At 60.5% G+C, this 18,796-nt stretch overlaps 1 protein-coding gene across 1 annotated transcript in view; it reads left to right on the forward strand.

The window, feature by feature from the left end:
* The first annotated feature begins 6,216 nt into the window (after positions 1 to 6,216).
* Prex1 (phosphatidylinositol-3,4,5-trisphosphate dependent Rac exchange factor 1) overlaps positions 6,217 to 18,796 on the forward strand; it is a 127,264-nt gene continuing 114,684 nt past the window's right edge. The window contains exon 1 of the mRNA XM_026390934.2: positions 6,217 to 6,515. Coding sequence (XP_026246719.2) covers positions 6,294 to 6,515 — 222 coding nt within the window. The 5' untranslated portion in view covers positions 6,217 to 6,293. The remainder of the gene's footprint in view (positions 6,516 to 18,796) is intronic.

Genomic DNA, 18,796 nt, shown 5'->3' on the forward strand with positions numbered 1-18,796 from the left:
TGCTGCCCCAGCCCCCCCGGCCGTCCCACTCGGTCCCTGTCCTTGACCTGGGGGACCCGGCCTTTCTGCGGTTTCTACCGAGGGACTCTCTGCCCCAGGACGCCGCTCGGACGCGCTTCCTCTGTTTTGCTCCCTGGTCTCCTGGACCTGGGGGGAGCCCCACGTTCATGGGGGGGTTCTCTCCACCGGGAGCCCGTGAACTTGGGGTGAGCTCATTCCTTCCCTTATTCAGCCACAGCTTCCCGCCGGGCACCGCCCCAGCGTGCGGGGACAGGATTCCCACAGCCACCTGCGTCACCTGCGGGGTAGAGCCCTGTGGCCTGGGTTCAGGTCGGACACACCAGGGTGGCCAACTTCTGACCAGGGAGGCGGGAGCAGAAGTGACTCACGAAAGTGTCCGCTCCTCCGCAGGACCGCCGCCCCGTCCCTTCCCTTTTCTCTTCCTGCTGGCTGGTTGGTGGCGCCCGAGTGGCCATCTTGGCCGTGGTGAAGATGGGCGAAGCCCCGGCTGGAGGGTGCGGGGGATCCCACAATGCGGGGCCTCCGTACCTGTCTTAGGTGGCTTAGACTTGGGTGCCACATGAGGACAGGAACTTCCACTGCACAGAATCCTCACTATGTGGAGTGGACGTCCTCTAGCCTCGGTCCCCATGCAGTGACCTTCCCCCAGCTCTTGTCTGTTTCCTCATCAGCAAACCAGGGATGACCGCCATCACAGCTGCCATGGAGGGCAGGCGGGGCGAGAGCTCAGGGTGGGCCTGGGGCGCCTGAGCTCGGGGAGCACTCCCAGGGAGCGTGACGGTGGCTGGCACTCCCCGCTCTCCGCTAAGGATGGATCCGCGCTGGAAATCTGGAAGCCGGCCGCAGCCCGAGTGGCGTTGGAGAGGGTGTGGCTGTTTGTGTTTCTGCTGGCCCAGAGGGCACTGTCGGCTCCCAGTCAGTCTCCGTGGGCACTGCCAGGTGTCTGGATTGGGGCTGGACAGCCCTAGTTTTGTGCTTTCAGTCCAGGAAACAAAATGGAAAAAAAACCCAAAAAACCCAGACACATGAGCGTGTGTCCAGTGTGTCTGCTGAAACCATCTGGCCTTGCTGGCTGCGAATTTCAAGACGCACCATCCAGGTCGATCTCTGCCCTCGACATGTGCAGAACTCACCTTCTGTGCACCACTGTCTTTCTGAGCTGTTCTCCTCTCCTTTACCCCCCAACCCAACCTTCGGTTCATGAACCCTGGGTCTTTGCTCCACTGGGAAAGGGACCCGGTGGAGATGGCACCCCCTGGGACATCTGCATCTTAAAAGAGAAGCAGAAGCAGAGCTTCTGTGGAAGGACGGGTGGCCATATGGTCCAAACTGGGAAGTTATTAATAATTATGCTGAGACAACAGCCTGCTGCGGGGTTGTCTGTCTCAGGCAAAGTGGGGTGTGCGCTCGGCTGTCCATACGGGGATCGTTGCTCTAAGTGGGGAGCAATCCACAGAAGGGGATGGACAGCGATTAGGAGGCTTTTGCTGCATCTTGGTAGGGTCTCGTCAGGAGATAAGGAACTGTCTGAGGTTTCAACTGACTTAAGTGACAAGGAAAATTACAACACAACAGGTCCAGAGGCAGGCGGTTCCACGTGGGTTAATTCAGGAGCTCGGTGACATCACAGCTACAGGTTCTGTCCCTCTGTCATTCTGCATCTTCCATCGGTCAGCACTGTCCTCCCTGATGGTCTCACACCCAAGTGGCCAGCACACTTCTGGGCATCTTGGCTTCACTGCTCAGAACAGCTAACAATCAACCGAGGGTCAGCAGCCCTCGAAGCACTTTAGAGCTGGGAAGTACTTTCATCTGCACAACAACCCTGTGAGGGAGGAACTCATCGGCCCCGTTTCACAGACCAGGATCATCATGGCTTGGAAAGGTGAAGTCACCTGCATGAAAGCCACACAATTAGGAAGTGGTCGGGCTGGGACTGGAACCCAGCAGCTGGTCTCTGGAGCACAAGACTGTCCACGGATTGGCTGAGAAGGCGCGTGTGCCAGTGACAGAGGGGCAGTGTCCCAGCTCATCCCCAGTGTTTCGTGGCACCAGTATGATTTGGCAAAGCTCTGGATTCCAGCTTCATCTGATATCTATCAAGCTCCAATCAGATCTGGAACCACAGCCCTTTGGAGAGAGAGCTGCTTCCAACAGCAGGGCTATCTTTGGAGGTTCCTTCCTTCCTTCCTTCCTTCCTTCCTTCCTTCCTTCCTTCCTTCCTTCCTCCCTCCCTCCCTCCCTCCCTTCCTTCCTTCCTTTTTTTACGGGGGATTGAACCCAGGGGCACTCGACCACTGAGCCACATCCCCAGCCTTATTTTTTATTTTATTTAGAGACAGGGTCTCACTGAGTTGCTTGGTACCTCTCCATGGCTGAGGCTGGCTTTGAACTCGCCATCCTCCTGCCTCAGCCTCCTGGGCTGCTGGGATGACAGGCGTGGGCCACCGTGCCCGGCTTGAAGAGGGGCTGACGCGGGCAGTCAGAGGCGGCTCTACTGACTATCTGGAGGAGAATTATATTTCCATCTGAAGCAATGAAGCTTGGTCTGTGTGATCAGCCTTGGGTTCCGCTGTCCAGCTGTGCTGTCCAGTTCCAAGGCCAGTGGGGCCACTTCCCTCTTCTCAGAAAGCTGTTCTAGGTGCTCAGCGTGGGGGTGGGGAGCCTGATATACCGAGAACTCATTTGCATGTGGAAGATGACTGACACCCTGGGCAGCCAGCAGCTCCCTGGCACCTGGGGAAAAGTCCCGCCTCACCCCTGCTTTCTCTTCATCAACTTTTCTTTTGGGGGAAGCTTAGGGAGAGGCTTGCAGTCCCCAGGCCACCGAACCTGACAGGGTCTTGTCGGGAACCAGGAACTGACTGAAGTTGCCAAGCAGTGGAGTCCTCTCCCCCACAATGTGAAACTCGTGAAGCCAAACGCATCGGCATTTCCCAGCCTGAGCGAGGAGCGTGGCAACGGGCTCTAAAATTGTCCCCAGGAGACTCTCCCTCTCCTATCAGCACCCTCCCCTTCTCCTTTCTTTTTCATCTTTTCCTACCTCACTGTTGTTTTATGACTTTCCCGGCTACAGCCTGGCCCAAGCCCTGCCCTGACAGATCACGCCGGGGGCCTAGGGGCTGCCCACCAGAGTCCTGGAGCGGGTGGCTGGGGTGACGGGGAAGAAGAGAGAAGAGGTCAAGACTGAGGCAGGGACAGGGAAAGAAAGTCCCCCCCTTGGGCTTGTGGAGTTGCTCTGTGCTAGGATCAGCTGGGGGCCCACTGATCCCAGCAAGAGTGGGTACCCTGAGTAACGAGGCCCTGGGCGGCCAGTGACCTGAGCTGTTTCCCACACACCCTCTGTGGGCCTCAGGGACGCCGACGCATCTGGTTTATGTGTTGTTTCTTCGGTTATTCCCCTTCGTCCCCTGCTCTGGACTGAAGGGCTGGACCTACTGGTTGTCTTCACTGTGGTGCCCTCGCTGGCGCATAGTAGGCCCTCATTATGTACCTGCCGAAGGACAGAAGCAACTGGCAAAGTCCTTTTAGTCCACCGTCCCCTGTGGAGTCACAAGGGTGCCGAGGGCCTGATGCGGTGGGCTGTCCCCTCTGCAGTCTGGGCACTTCCCCCAGGCCCGGCAGCAGACGCCTGTGGCACACACTTTAGGTGCCCCCCAAGTCGATCCCTCCTTGCTTGACAGCAGAGTTGTTCTGGCAGCCACGGCCCAGGAATGAAGCAGGTCTGGTCTAAGTCAATGGTGACAGGCTCTGCTCTCCCTCAGGGAACATGCAAGGGTGGCCACATGGCCCAGCTCTGACCTGCTGGGGCCTTGAGGCCCTTCCCTGGTAAGACAGGCACAGGGCAGTCAGCAGGGCCTTTGTCCTGGTCTTTCCTGCTGTGGACTTGCTGTGTGAGAAGGCAATGGTGCCCTTTCAGCAGCTATCTTGTGACTCTGAGGCCCCAAACCTGGGGAGAAAAAGCCTCCGTGATGGGCACAGCAGGGTCAGAGGTGACTTGATGTCGTCACCAAGTTCTGAACCCACCTTAGGAATACACCTCTTCTAGACTCTTGCTAAATAAGCAATGTCCTGTCTAAAGCCATCAGTAGCCCGATTCTCCTCCTGGCAGCCAAATGCATCCTAATGGATCAGCCCTCGGCCCTCCCCCCACGCACTCCAGGCTCTCCGCATCACTCAGGGACCCTGCAGCAACCTTCCATGGAGGCCCTGACGCTCTCCGTTCACAGAGGAGGCCCATGGGCACCAGCGAGCCTTAAGCATCTGATTAAAAGCTGTATCATCTTTCAGAGGAGGATGGGGAAAATCCCAGAGGAGCCCAGGGAGCGAGAGGGTGGGCAGGACACGGGCACAGGCCCAGGATGGCCTCAGTCACCGCGTGGGAAGGTCCAGACATTCTTTTTTGGGGCGTGGGTCAATTCTTCCGCGAAACATGGGATTTCGGTGTGAATTTGACACTAGCCCTCCCTGGCTGAGAAGGGGACTGACACCCGCTGAGCACCTACTGTGTGCCAACAGTTTGTGTCAGGTTCTTATCAGTGGTTCTCGACGGGGGGCGGGGGGGGCTGCAATTCTGTCTCCCAGGGGACAGCGGGCAGTGTCTGGGGACGGTTTTGGCTCCCACACTGGGGAGGGGCACTACTGGCCTCTAGGAGGTACAGTATGCTGCCTATTGTCCTACAGGCACAGGACATACCCAGACAACAAAGAGTTATCTGACTTCAAACATCAACAAGGCAAGGTTAAGAAGCTCTGACATGTGTACACTGTGGTCTCCCAGACCCCCTCTTTACAAACTGGAAAACTGAGGCTCAGAGAGGCATTAGGACCACCCCAAAGTCACACAGCAGAGCTGTTCCAGAGCCCTTTACCACTTTGTGAGGAATCCAGGGAACAAAAGGCCAGCCACCTTTGAACACAACTGGTTCCAGTACCCACACCCGAGGGCTCACCACTGACACCCTTTCCTCAGAACACCTTCAGGCACCCCAAGGCCAGATGGGAGGCACCTGCTCTGGGAGGGCAGAAGTCACCATTCTCTCCTGGTCTGTAGGCACTCGCAGTGTCTTACCCTGAGGCCACGGGGAGAACAATCCTAGGCATCTGGAATGGAGATAAATAAGCAATAATGTTCCTGCCCGGAAGATGATTATAGTTCAGAGGTGGCTATTACGTGATTCAGCTGATCTACCTCAGAGAAAATACAGTCTTCAGCTGGCATGGGCAGCTCAGAGAGGGGTCAGGCCCAAGGGCAGGTCACAAATGCAGTAGTGATTAAGAACAAACGCTGGCAGAGAACTTTCTAGGTGCCGAGAGCTGTTCAAGTACTTCCCACTGAGACAGGCCCTAGGAGCTGGGTGCCACCGCTACTCCCATTGCACTGAGGGAAACACTGAGGACGGGGATGCTGGACCTAGCCTGGCCAGCAGTTAGTCAGGGAGGGGCTGGGTGGAGCCTGGGGGCTCTTTCCTCACCTGCCTGTCAAGTGGTTCCTTTTATTATCGAGGTCACATTAGACTAGAAGCTGGATTTCCCAAGGTCTTATCCAGGTGGGGTGCAAGGGAGGAGGAGGGGGCAGGGGACAATGTCTTCTGGGAATGGTGGGAAGGGTCAGGGTCCTGGAGCAGAGAAGTTGAGACACCAGAGAACAAGGAGGGAAGAGAGAAAAAGAAAGGGAAAGAAAGGAGAGCCAGCTGCTCAAGGTCGTGGCGGGCCCCAGGGCACCCAAAAGGCCCGGGTGTCACCTCCCTGCCGTGGCCGCCCCTCTTGTCCTCTTCCGTCCGCTCGTGGGGCGGGGGCGCTGGCTGGGGCAGCTCGCCCGCCCGTCACTGTCGCCGCCCGCCTTTTCTCCGCCCGCCCCGCGCGGTGTGCCCGCGCTCGGGAGTGTCGCGCGTAGCCTGCGGCGGGGGCGCCACGCGGCGGGGCGCGGAGCCGGACCCCCGCCTCCCCGGCTCCGCGGGCCCTTCCGGAGGTTCCCGCGCGCGCCCCGCTGAGCTTCCGACGTCGGCGCCGGGCGCGCGGCGCGTCTCCGGGGCCCGCGCGCGCCGAGCGCCTCTGCGGCGGGAGCGCGGCGTGGCACTTGGCAGACGCTCCCTGGCGGCGGGGGCGGCGGCGGCCGAGTCCGCGAGCCCCTCCCGCGCCCCGCCCCCGCCGCCGCCGCGGCCGCTCCGAGCCGGCCGCCCGCCCGCGCGCCCCGTCCGGGATGCGGCGCCTGGACGCCTGAGCCCTCGGCGCGAGCTCGGCGCGGGAAGCAGCGGCGCGCGGCCCGGAGGATGGAGGCACCCAGCGGCAGCGACCCCGGCGGCGACGGGGCCGCGGACGGCGCCCACCCCGACCCCCGGGCCCCCGGCGCCGCCGCCGCGCCCGGCCCCGGCCCCGGCCCGTGCGCGGCCGCCCGCGAGTCCGAGCGCCAGCTGCGCCTCCGCCTCTGCGTCCTCAACGAGATCCTGGGCACCGAGAGGGACTACGTGGGCACCTTGCGCTTCCTGCAGTCGGTGAGTCGCCGCCGCCGCCCCGCCGCCCGCCACCTGTGGCCCGGCCGCCGCGCCGAGGTCGCCTCGGGCCCGCCGCGCTGCCCTGGTGTCTTTCTCGCCCCCTCCGCGCCTTTCGCAGAGTTTGAAATTAGTTACGTCCGCGGGCTGGGGCTCGGGGACCCCGCGCCGCCGGCCAGCGCCGCGTTGGCCGGGGAACAACTTCGCCGCCCGGTGCACCCGCGACTGCTCGGTGGGACAGATGGCCAGGCCCCGGAGTCCAGCGTCCCCCGCGCCGGTGGAGGGGATGAAACCCCGAGGAAGCCCGGGGGTCCACAGAGCCCCAGGGGACGGTCCCGGCACGGCGCGCGATTTTGCGGGAGCCCGGGGAGAGCCGGTTTGTCACCGAGGGCTCCCAGTCCAAGCTCTTAACTGTCCTCCCATCCCCAGGTTTGCAAAGACCACTCTGTAAAACAGCAGCGGAGCCCTCGCCGTGGGCCAGGACCTTACGTGTGTCTTCAGCAGGCTTAACCTTTGCAAGTGGCTCATGAAGTAGGGGCGACTTTGTAAGATTGGGAGAGTTTAGCTCCAGAGAGGTTGGACAACTTGCCCAGGATCACACAGCTGGTTAAGTTGGGGATGTTGGGCTTCCACCAGGGCAGTCCCAGCTAGGGCTTTAGACTCGGATTCTAAGCTCCCTTTCTTTTTTCTTCTGGTGGTGGGGGGCGGGGGAGGAAGAGGCCACTTCCCTACCCTCCTAGGAAGTGAGAAAAGTGGCCAGGGGTGGTGGGGGTGGGACGCCAGAGCCTGGATGGAAGTTAGAGACTCCAGGGCTTTAATCTCCAGGCCTCCTGCTGGGTCCTCATTTACTCCCAGTCTCGGCTCTAGGAAGTCTTAATCCTGGTTTAGGGAGGGGAGGGCTGGTGCCAAGCTGGTGGCAGCTCCCAGTCTCTGGGGTGAAGAGGGACCTTCCAGGGCGATGGGGGTGCAGTGGAGGCTGTGTGAGGGCACCGTTCCCACTCAGGGATGCTGGAGGGCTGCCGCCCTTCTCCCTGTGAAAGGCCCTTGAGTAGGGGGAGGGGTTTGTGCACAGGTACTGCAAGCCCTTTGGCCAAAGGACCCTTCTAGAAATGACTGTAAGAATAAGGCAGGCTGGCTGTCTTTCCCATCTCTCCCTGTCACAGTTCACACACACACACACACACACACGCACACGCACACGCACGAGTCTCTTCATTTGAAGCTGGCAGTTTCTGAATTAAAGATGCAGACAGCCTCGGCATTGCTAAGCAATGTCAGATTCTAGGGAACTCCTCACTTCTCTCTCTGAGCCACTCCCTGCTCCTTAGTCTGGAAGAGAAACAGGAAACAAACCAATTTTTATATTAATGGGAAAGAAAATATACTGCTCCCTCCCGCGCCCTTGCTTGAGATGGTGCCGTACATTTCAGACCAGATATAGAGTGTGTTGTGTTGACTGTGGTTTTAGATTGTCCACGTGTGGAGTCCCAGGAAGCTGGAATAATGGAAATTGATTGGAGTCAACATTCTTGATAGGAAAGAAACAGGGAAGAAAGGGTCCCTTGCGCACCGCGTCCGGGATGCTCTGAGCACCTCTCCTTTGCCCATCGCAAAGCCTTTTCCCCACCTGTAAACAGGAGGCAGCGAATCTGGTTTTCTTTGCTGCCTTGTCCTTTTGTGTGCCCCCAAGCTGGTGCCAGGAGCAGACTGATTGTGTAACCTGAGCAGCCAGACCTTACTTGGGAGCCAGGGGCCTCTCCTTTGCCCTTTGGGAATGGCCCCTCGGTGGCCTTTCGTCTTGGAACCTGGGGCTTAGCGCTGCAGGGCTCTCCTGGCAGCAGGCTGGTGGCCTGCAGGTTGTGCTTGTCTCCTGCTGCCCTCTGTCCCCTCAGCCTTTACACTTGCTAAGGGATCCCCTGCCTCCTGGCAAGGAGGGCTGCGGGGCTGTCCCTGGCTGCTTCAGATCCACGTGGCAGAGGCAGGCCTTACAGGGCCACCCTGGTCTTCTTGTGTGCCAGGGGCACAAAGCCTGCCCTGAGCGCCGTGGGAGAGGTGGGGAAACCAGGCCTGGGCCCTCGAGGAACAACATCCAGCCCAGGTGACAGAGTCCAAGTCTGCCAGGTGTGGTGGCACACACCTGTAGTCCAGCATCTTGGGAATCTGAGTCAGGAGCATCGCGGGTTTGAGCCCAGCTTCAACAACTTAGTGAGATTCTGTGTCAAAATAAAAAATAAAAAGGCTGGGGATGTAGCTTGGTGGTGGAGCGCCTCTGGGTCAATCTCCAGGACTGCAAAACGCAAAACCCACCACCAACAACCAAAATCCAAGTCCAAGGCCGGACTCCAGAGCCAGGCTGCCCAGGTGGAGTCCTTGGACTTGTGACCTCAGGCAAGCTGGTGTCGTTTTTTTGAGTCTTGTTTTCCTTATCTGTTGGGGTGGTGATAGGTCCTGAGTGACAGTTTTATAAGTCAGTTACAGAAGTCAGTATAAAGCCCCTGGAGCAGGGCCCGCCAGCTGTAAGACACTAGTTACTGCTGTTATGTGATGACAGAGGACCGGGGCAGAGTGGTCAGGGAGGGCTACCTGGAGGAAGCTGGTCTGAGGACTTGAAGGAAGACGGGCTTGGAGCCAGTTTCCTTTTGACCTCCTCAGGCTGCAGGAACCAGCGATCTCATGGTCCCGGGCCTGGCTCCGCGGTTCCTCTGGAGATTCCCTGCCTCCCCCTCCTTCAGTGCTGGATCCCGCCCTCCCATGGCCCAGGCAGTTTTGGGGTTTGAGAGTCACGGGAGGGCAAGGACAGCCCTCTCTCACGGAGACGCTGGATCTGGCTTGGGGACCCCACAGAGGGAGATGGTGCCGGGGACTTGACTCAGGACCCTGGGTTACGCCTTCTGGAAGCCTGGCCGCGTGGGGCGCTCCCTGTGTGCTGGTGGACAGCGCCAGGCAGGATGGTGACGGGCACTTGCTCCCCACTGGGCCCTGCACCTGTGAGCTTGTTCCCTCTTCCCCGTGACAGATGAGGAAACCAAGGCAGAGAGCTGCCCTGGTCACCTGGAGAGTTGCTGGGGTCCGCCCCTGCTTCGGGGCCCAGTGCCCATGTCCCTAGCTGCCCCCCTACCACATCCGGCTTACAGTAAGGGCCAGCCCTGGCCTGAGAGCTGTGAGGGAGGCAGAACAGGGTTGGAACCCAGCCCGTGTGACCTTCACCTTCTCGGGCCCCTTCCTGTCACTTCCCCTCTGTGAGGCCTGTGCTGTCTTCCGCAGAGTGGGGACAGCTGTGAAGTGTGTCAGGCCGCCTGTCTCCTCCGCGCCCGGCTCTGTTCGCGGCATGAGTTGTGGGTGGCCCCCCGGAGCCAGGATGCTGCTGTGCGAACCCTGTCCCCCACACTGTCAGCAGGCCACCCGGGCAGATGGCCCACTGCGGTGTGCCTCAGTTTCCTGGTCTGCGCCTCGGGCGCCCTGCCTCACCGGGGTGTCATGCAGCCTGGGTGGGCCTGAGGTCAGAGACCCCAGGACGCTGCCAGGCACATGGGGTGCTGGGGTGCTGGGGTGCCCGGTGGCTTTCTTAGGGATGTAGTGGGGGCCACACGAGGTCTCTTTGGGACTCCTGACTCTGGCTTCAGGAGGAGACTGAGTCCGGGCCCTGCCTGTTGGTGGGATTGCTTTGGAGTCCCTGCCTGTGAGGGGAGGCTCAGGGCCAGGGCTTGGGGGCCCCACGGTGGGCGTGCCAGCTGGGCAGGGACAGGAAGAGGGCAAGCATGGGCGGGGCCGTCAGCAGCCTCTGAATGGCTCCCCTGGCTGCGGACAGAGACCTGTTGCTCCCAGGCACCCAGAAGGAACTGGCCGGCCTGGCCGCTGTGGGACGGAGACCTGAGCAGGAAGCTCCCAGAGCGTCTGGTTCTGCTTTTGGAGGGCGGAGGCCCACGGTCCGGAGCTCTGCTGCCCAAACCAGAAGCTGCAGTGTTGCTTCGTCCCTTTTTTTTCTTTAAGAAGATTCTGCTCTCCCCGCTCACCCAGGAGCCCGGCAAGGGCACATCTTTGGTTCTAAAGTCACCGAGTCAGAAAGATCCCCTAGTGACTGGGGGGATTTTCACGTGGTGGTGCTGGGAACAGGGGTATGAAGTGGGGGACGCAGACCCACTTTGGAAGGGAATCCGTGATCATGATCCTAACTTGTAAGGTTCAAGAGCTTGAAGAGGTCGCAGCAATGTGCATCGCATGGAGAAGGGCCAGGGGGAGGGAAAAAGGAAAAAACGGGCAAAGAAATTTTACTTACTTAAATTTTCTTTGAATTTTTAAATATCCCTTTTCTATAAAATGCATATGTGTACACATTTATTTAAAAAGAAACACCAACAGAAAGAAGTGTCACTTTTGGCACCGCTATGAGATGAACACAGCGATGATGACAATGACTTGCTAACACATTTGCAAGCCCTGGGCAAGGCATCTCCTATGGATCAACTCAGAAGTACACATGTTCTTGTGCTTCCCATTTGACAATTGAGACCACGACACAGAGAGGCCAGGTCACTTTTCCAAGATCACACAGCCTGATGAAGCTGGCTGCATAGCCAACACTTCTCTACTGGTCTGAACTGCTCTGACATGAGTCTGGGCTCAGGAGCAAAATTACTGCCCTTGGGAGACTGTCCAGATGCTCGAGTGGGCAATAATTAAGCCAAGGTCCAAATTATCTGAGTTTTAGGTTGCCAGGGATCCTGGACCAGGAAGTCATGAAAATGTTTTGATGATAAAAACCAAGTGCGAGGGCTGGGCCGTGGCTCAGAGGTAGAGCGCTCGCCCAGCACGTGTGAGGCCCTGGGTTCGACCCTCAGCACCACATAAAAATAAGTGAATAAAGATGTGTCCACCTACAACTAAAAACAAGTCGTAATACAAACCAACCATGTGCGAGTGGGTGAGGGGCCCCGTTCTGTGTGCACCCGCAGACAGCTGTGGACAGGTCACCCACAAAGCTGGTAGGTCCTCTGGTGGGCAGGTATTTCCCCGGCACCTGCTGTGCGTGAGAACGGCCCTCGCTGGGCAGATGTGGGCCTTGTCCTCAGGCAGCGGAGACGCGGAGCCAGCATCTGAATGAGCCGGGTGTCCAGGCGCACACTGGGGCCCTTCACCACCTCCTGGCAGCCCTGTATCTGTCACTTTGGGAAGAGATGGATGGCGTTGGTGTTCCTGGTTGTGAGACCTCAAGGCACCTCTTTCTGGAGAGTGCCCCTCTGTCAGGCCAGGGAGCTGAGGACCTTGGGCTGGGCCCTCCCTCAGGAGAGGCCACGTCCTCCGCCGCCCCCAGCTCGGTCCTGTGGTCAGATCTGAGAGGCAGGCCAGGCGGCGGGCACCGCCTCCCTGAGTTTTGTGATTTCTTGTCCCCAGCAGGAAAGGCCCTCCAGGGGGGACGAGGTGGGCTGACCCTCAGACCAGGGTGTGTCCCCAGCCTGTTCCTGGGCACTGGGTGTGGTCGGAGCTGATTCTTGCCCCAGAGTTAGCACAGATCTTGTGAGCAAAGTGGTGGGTGGCTGGGCTGGTGTCCTCGTCCCGCAGTGGGACAGCCTGCGGGGAGGAGGGAGCGCTGTCAGTGGTCCTGCTCCAGAGCCTGGCCAGTCCTGCTCCGGGCACTTATGTCCTGGCCAGGACCCAGAGTCCCCCTTAAAGAGGCCTGCGGGGTGCGTCTCCAGCTCTAGAGGCGCAGAGTGGACGAGTCCCCTGGTGGCCCCGTCCCCAGCGCAGTGGACTCTCAGGCTGGGCACCCTGTGCTTGGCAGGACGTGCGTGGCGCCCTGCTCTCCACATGTAGATGCCAGGGCGGCCTCCCCGCGGGATGATCAAGACTGCCGGCAGACATGGCAGGTACCCCGGTGGGTGCAGCGTGCTGCCAGCTGCGGGCCACTCCTTCACCCACCAGCTCTGCCTCAGCCCCTGCGGCAGCACGTGGAACCTGTGCGCACACGTGTCTGCTCTAGTAGACCCTGCGGCGGCCCGGCTCCCGGCTCAGGGTTTAGAACTCAGGAGGCGCTAGAGCTGCACCTGAGTCAGATCCCAGCTCTGTGCTCTGTGACCTTGGCCCAGCCCTGAGCCTCTGTGTACCCCCCCCCCCAACCGCCCCACCTGATTGTAGTCCTCCTGGGGTTTGCCTCAAGGAGCAAGCGCAGCCAAATGTGGGTCACACTGGTGTCCCTGAGCCAAGGTTGGGACTCCAGGAGGCAGGGAGTCCCAGCCTTGCAGGGCTGTGTGGATTTTGATGTTTATTTATTTATTTAGGTGCTGGGAATTGAACTCGGGAGCGCTCTACCTTGGAACTACAGCCCCCTTTCGATTTTTGATTTTGAGACGGGGTCTTGCCGAGAGTTGCTCAGGGTCTCACTGAATTGCTTGGGGTCTTGCTAAGTTGTGGAGGCTGGCCTTGAACTTTCGACTTTCCTGTCTCAGCTTCCCGTTGCCGGGTTTGTTTCTGTTTTCTGGGCTCCTCCAGGGCCAGAAGGGAGTCGCCCGCTGCCCTGTCTGTGTTTACTGCTGGGTCCCTTCCCCAGGGCTGGACTGACAGCCGATCCCTTGACTCTGGGCCAGGGAGGCGGGCGGGCGCAGGCTGGCCTGACTGCGGCTCTGATGGCTGGTGGGAGCAGGTGGCTCGGCCTCGGGGACTCAGGGTCTTGTGCTTTTTTTCCTGCAGGGGCGGGTGGGCTGCCTCTGTGAGAAGCTTCTGGAGGGTGAGGCTGAGATCGCAGCCGGTGTGGCAGCGGGTGCTCCCTGGTTCGCCCAGTGAGCGCACAGTAGGCAGATGCTGTGTGCCACGTGCAGGTTGGTGCCTGGCACGCAGCTGGGACCAGATGGGCCTGGTCTCTGCCCTGGTGGAGCCTTCAGCCAGCACAGGAAGATGGCCCGCACCTGAGCTGTCAGAGTGACGACATCAGGGAGGCCCTGTGTGCCCGTGCTCTGCTGTCTGCTCCGCGTGGCCACCTCCCTGGTCCCTTGCAACAGCCCTCTGAGCAGGCGTCGCTGTTGTGTCCCCTTTGCAGATGGGGAAGTAGGCCCGGGTGGTCGCATACTGGGCAAGCCCATGCAGCTGGGGTGGAGGCACCCAGAAGGAAATAAACTGAGGACATGTCGGTGACGAGGGTGCTGACAGACGCTTCAGGTGGGGTGGTCAGGGGAGGCCTCTCTGGGGAGCTGGAGTCCAGCTGGGTCCCAAGGAGGAGGAGCTGGCGGTGAGAGGGAGAGGGCTCCAGGCAGGGCCAGCCCTGAGCCGGGGTCATGCTCGGCCTGGTGGAGGAGCGTTAGGTGGCCAGGTGGCCAAAGGGGACGACGGGGCGGTGAGCTGGGTGCAGCTGGCAGAGTGGCTTGGGGCCTGGCGCCGGGAGCAGCCTGGCTTCCTTCCTGGGGTGTGGGGGGCCACGGGGGTCCGCGACAGGGCCGTGGCAGGTCCACCTGTGGCCTAGAAGCCAGGACTGCACGGGGCTTCTCAGGTCCAGAGCCCCTCTGCCGCAGGCTTGGACACTGTCCAGGAGGGAGGGAGCCCCTGCCTTCCTCCAGCCTGCTGTGTGACCTGGGGCTGGTTCTGTCCCCTATTGGGTCTCACCTCCCCACGGTCCTGTGTCACCAGGTGATGGGGAAGGGTCCCTGGAGGAGGCCGCTGAGCTTGCCACACCCAGGCAGGGCGCTCGGCCGTTGGTGGGCAGGGTGTGAACCAGAGGCCGCTGTGGGTGTGGGGTGGCCCTGCTTCCTGTGACGGGGAGACACCCAGCTCTCTGCTCAGGAAGCGGATTTGCCTGATTAGAAGCTGTCTGACCCACCCTCCTCTCAGCTGTCACAGCAACACCTGTCCCCCATGGGCGGGGAGGGCTGTGCAGACCCACTCTGCAGGCAGGAAGGCTGAGGGCCAGAGGTGGGGCCGCGTGCCCAGGGACACCGTCTGGAAGTGGCCCAGGCCGCCACAGCGGGCTGCTCTGCCGTCCCGGTGCCCCAGGTCTGTTCCAGTTAGAACCCGTCCCACGTGGCCTCTCCCTGCGCCCTTCTTGTTACTTTTTCTTTCTTACAGTTTTAAAAACTGAGAAGCGGTTTGCACGCCGTGGCCTGGCCCCTCTGGAGTGTGCGTTCTGTTTTGAGCCGGGCAGTCACGGCCTCCACCGTGGAATCCCAGGTCTCCTGTGACTCCTGCCCTCGCTCAGAAGTGCGCCACGTGTGCGTCTGCCCGCTGGGACCTCTCCCTGCTCTGGCCTGCTCCCCCAGGAGCCCAGGCCCGCTCCTTGGCCTCCCGTGGGTTTGTGGCTAAACAGCGTGCCCTTGACCCTGTCCTCTCTGACACCCACCACAGCACCTGGCCACGTCTGTCTCCCACCCGAGTGCTTCTTCCCAGCGGCTGACGTGGGGCTTCTGCTTGTTTCCGCGTTGTCTTTCTCAGCTCCACGAGGAGGGGGACTCTTAACTCTCCATTTGCTTTGTCTCTCTGGTATCAGGACGATGCCTGGCACATAGTGGATGCTCATTAAATGTTTGTCGAATGGAGAGTCCACTTCCCTGTGTATGTGCTTGTGTTGTGTTACCTAATGTGTCTGAATGACGTAACGGGAGGTATTTTTGTGAAGACTTTGGGGAACCTAGGACTAAGATAAGGCAGTCTGGTGCTCTCCAACGTAACCAGGGGTGTGTGGGTCGAGGGGATTTGGTGCAGGAGACTTTTCTTCCATGTGGCATGGTGCTCAGGTGTGAGGGTCCAGGCCAGTCTGTCAGAGTGAGGGTCTGCTGTGTGACCCTGGGCTGGGAGCTGCCCCCTCTGGGCCTTGACTTCCTCACTGTCAAGTGGGTTGGGGCGTGGCTCAGGGCCTGGCATGGGGTCTGGCCTTGGTGATGGGCAGGGGTCTTATTTTCAGGTTGCTTTAGCTTCTTGGTGCTCTGCTTCTTTTTGCCCAGGAGTGGTCATAGCACGTCGCCTGCTCCTTCCTGGGGCTTGAACTAAGCAGCCAAGTTCATCTAGACAGGTGGCAGCCTGGAGGCAGTGGGCGCAGGGCCCCGGGGGCTGTCCTTGGAGCTGGAGCTGCTCCCAGCGCTCAGCCCACCTGCTGGGGAGGCTGCCACGCATCTTGCTTCATCCCCTGGCCACGGCCCTGGTGCGCAGACCACCCTGCAGGGCGAGGCCACTCGCCTGAGGTGAGGGGGCCAGTGTGCTCGCGGCCCCTGGCTGCTCAGCGCCTCACTGCTGGCTGGCGCGGTGGCTCACATCAGCACGGGCTTCCTGGAGGCTCCTGTGGGTCAGAGGTCGGGCATAGCAGAGGTGGTGCCCTCTGGACCTCCTGGGCGCAGGCCAGGTGGTGGCCGCCTGTGCAGGTCACAAGTAGAACCCAGTTCCCTGTGGTTGTAGGACTGTGGCCCCCTTTCTTGTTGGCTGTTGGCTGCTGATCATTGTCACCTACTAGGGCTGTCCTCAGGGTGTGCTGTGTGGCCCTCTCACAGCATGGCCACTTCAGAGCTAGCAGGTAAATCTCTTGCTTGTAATTTCCCTTTGGGGGGACCTGGTCCCGCCTCCCACCCTGGTCTTCCCCCTCCCCCGCTGGTTATCGTTTCTCTATCTTTTGGTCCAGGGGTTGAGCCCAGGCCTCGTGCATGCTTGTTAAGCATGCTAGCCCCGAGCTCCATCTCAGGGCCCCCCACCAATTATTTTTTAAAGGCCTCGCCTGATTCAGTCAGACGCACCCAGAGTCAGCTGATCTGAGACCTTGATTACATCTGCAGACACCCTTGGGCTCTGTTAGTCCCAGTCTATCAGTTACGTGTCCTAGCTGAGCACACCTCAGCTCCCATGCACAGTATGACATGAAGGGGAAGAGGAGCCCACAGGCACCAAGGTGGGAGGGCAGGGGTCTTGGGGGCATCTCAGGGTCTCCAAGGCTGGTCGGTAATGGTTTGAATCCAGGACTGCCCGATCCTAGGCTGTGCTCTGACCACAGTGTTTTGCTTGTTTCCTCTCTGGCCCACCCAGAATGGCTGCTCCTGCAGGTGGGTGGAGCGAGCTGGGTTCATTTCTAGTAGGTGGGCTGGGGTGCAGGGTAGGGTGCAGCCTCCTCCCTTGCAGGACCGGTCTCTCTGAGGAGGTCCACGGGCCCCCTGCTTCTCTTGGAGTGGTTTGCCACTGGCTTGGTCAGGATGAGCTGAGCTCCTGCCCCTCTTGGTCCCCCTCCACCCGGGGTTTGGGCTGGACCTGGCGTGGGGCTGCTGCCCGCTGGTGTCCGCCGGCTCCACGCGTGGGCTGTGGAGCGAGGAAGCCTGTCCTCGTGGGTCCGTTTCCAAACACTGGGGCTTTTCCGGATGACTTAGCGGGTGGTGGTTTCCAGTTGAGTTCTGTCGTGTGCGGAGAGGAGGCCCCGCGGGTGTCCAGCTCTCTGAAGTGGACGGAGCCTTGGTCCATGAGTTGGTCCAGTGTCCGCTGGTTGACCGACTCTTCCATGTGTGTCTCAGCATAGCGTTTCTGCTGGCGGGTGGCAGGCTCTCTGCATGTTGTCCAGGTCAAGGGTGGCTAGGGTGGCCCGGTCTCCCCCAGCCCTGCTGTCCACCTCTTCTGCAGTCTCTGGAAGGGCAGTGGCATCTCCTGCTGTCGGTCTTTAACCTGCATGTTTTAGTGCTGTGTTTTATGATCTTTGTGGGGGCTGGGGTGCAGCTCAGTGGTGGAGCAGTGCTTAGCACGCACGAGGTCCCGCTCCAACCTGGCACCCCAGAGATGGTTCTGTGTGGTACGCCTCTTGGTGGGTCGAGCCCTCCTCTCCCATGGTGCACCCCTCCCCTGATGGTGCACCCCTCCACCATGTTGTACCCATCTTCCCCCAGGTGCACCCCCTCCTCTCCCGTGGTGCACCCCCTCCCCTGATGGTACACCCCCTCCTCTCCCATGGTGCACCCCCCTCGCCTGATGGTGCACCCCTCCTCTCCCATGTTCCCCCCCCCCTTGATGGTGCACCTCTATTTTTTTTTTTGGTACTGGGGATTGAACTCGCCCACTGAGTCATACCCCAGCCCTATTTTGTGTTTTATTTAGAGACAGGGTCTCCCTGCGTTGCTTGGCGCCTGGCTTTTGGTGAGGCTGGCTCTGAACTCGCGGTCCTGCCTCAGCCTCAGCGATGCTCTGTGTTGGAGGCCCGTCTCCCCTGACATCGCTGTGGCTGGGGACTTGGCTTTCTGTCTCTTGCAGGGACATTGGTGCCGGTTCTTGCTCCCTAGAGCCCTGGCAGCCCCTCCTTCTGACGAGATGGTTTAGCTCACACCTGCCTGACGTGGTTCTTGGCAGTGTTGGGCTCAGATCCAACGTTTGGTTACTGTCCCCAACGTAGGGGACGGTTACGACACACCGGTCCCCTTCCTCTCCCATTCCCACTCTGCTGGAGGCAGGAGGAGGAGACCGTGGGGCAGGTGGAACTCGGCTCCTGGCTAGGAGGTGCTACGTCATCCTGCCCCTGCACCCAGGCCAGCTGTGTCCCCACCCTGCCTGGCCCCTCTCTGTTCTTGAAGTGGACTCCCCATCGGTCCAGCCTCAGCCTTTGCATTTGCTGTTCCTGTCGCAGGGAGGACGTTGACCCTCCCTCCTCAGCCCTCGGCCAGGCCAGCTCTCAGCAGCCGGTCACTCCCCACATCGCTGCTCGCTCCTGGTCCCTGTCCCTGCCTGTTTGCTTGCTGGTGTCCGGGCCTGCCATTGGAGTGTGAATCCCCTGTGCGCTGCGGTCACTGACATCTCCCCAGCACCTGGCGCGGGGCGGGCGCTCTGTTAGCCTTGGTGGGAGGTGACACAGGGGCCAAAGGGATCAGTGGGGCGCAGGGGGACAGAGCCCTTCCTGGCCGGGACCTGGTGGGCAGCTGCAGGCTGGGCTGCTCAGCCTCCTGTGCCTCCTGGGTGGAGGCAGAGATGCTGTGTGGCCGCGATGGGGAGTCTGTGTGGTCCTGGGCGCTGGCAGGTGGCCGTCCGGGCTGGGGGTCAGGTGGCCCTAAGACCTTTCCTGTGGTACTGCCTGAGGGGAGATGCCTGTCACAGGCACGCCCCTGTCCGCCCAGCTCTGGAAGCGAGTGGGGCGAAGGGGTGACCTGCCCCCTGCCTACAGGTGCCACGCACGTGCACACAGCAGGGTCTGGACGACTTCAGGTCACCGTTTCAGAGAATGTTCGACCCCCTCCTTCCTCCCTCCCTGTGCCCCTCCCTTCCCTGCACACACAAACCTCCTCATTTCTGTTTGCTCCGTGGGGAGTGATGGCGGGCAGGAAGCCCCCAGCCCGAAGTGTGCCCCCCCAAGCACG

The sequence above is a fragment of the Urocitellus parryii genome, chromosome 6 (assembly GCF_045843805.1).
Source record: "Urocitellus parryii isolate mUroPar1 chromosome 6, mUroPar1.hap1, whole genome shotgun sequence".
NCBI lineage: Eukaryota > Metazoa > Chordata > Mammalia > Rodentia > Sciuridae > Urocitellus > Urocitellus parryii.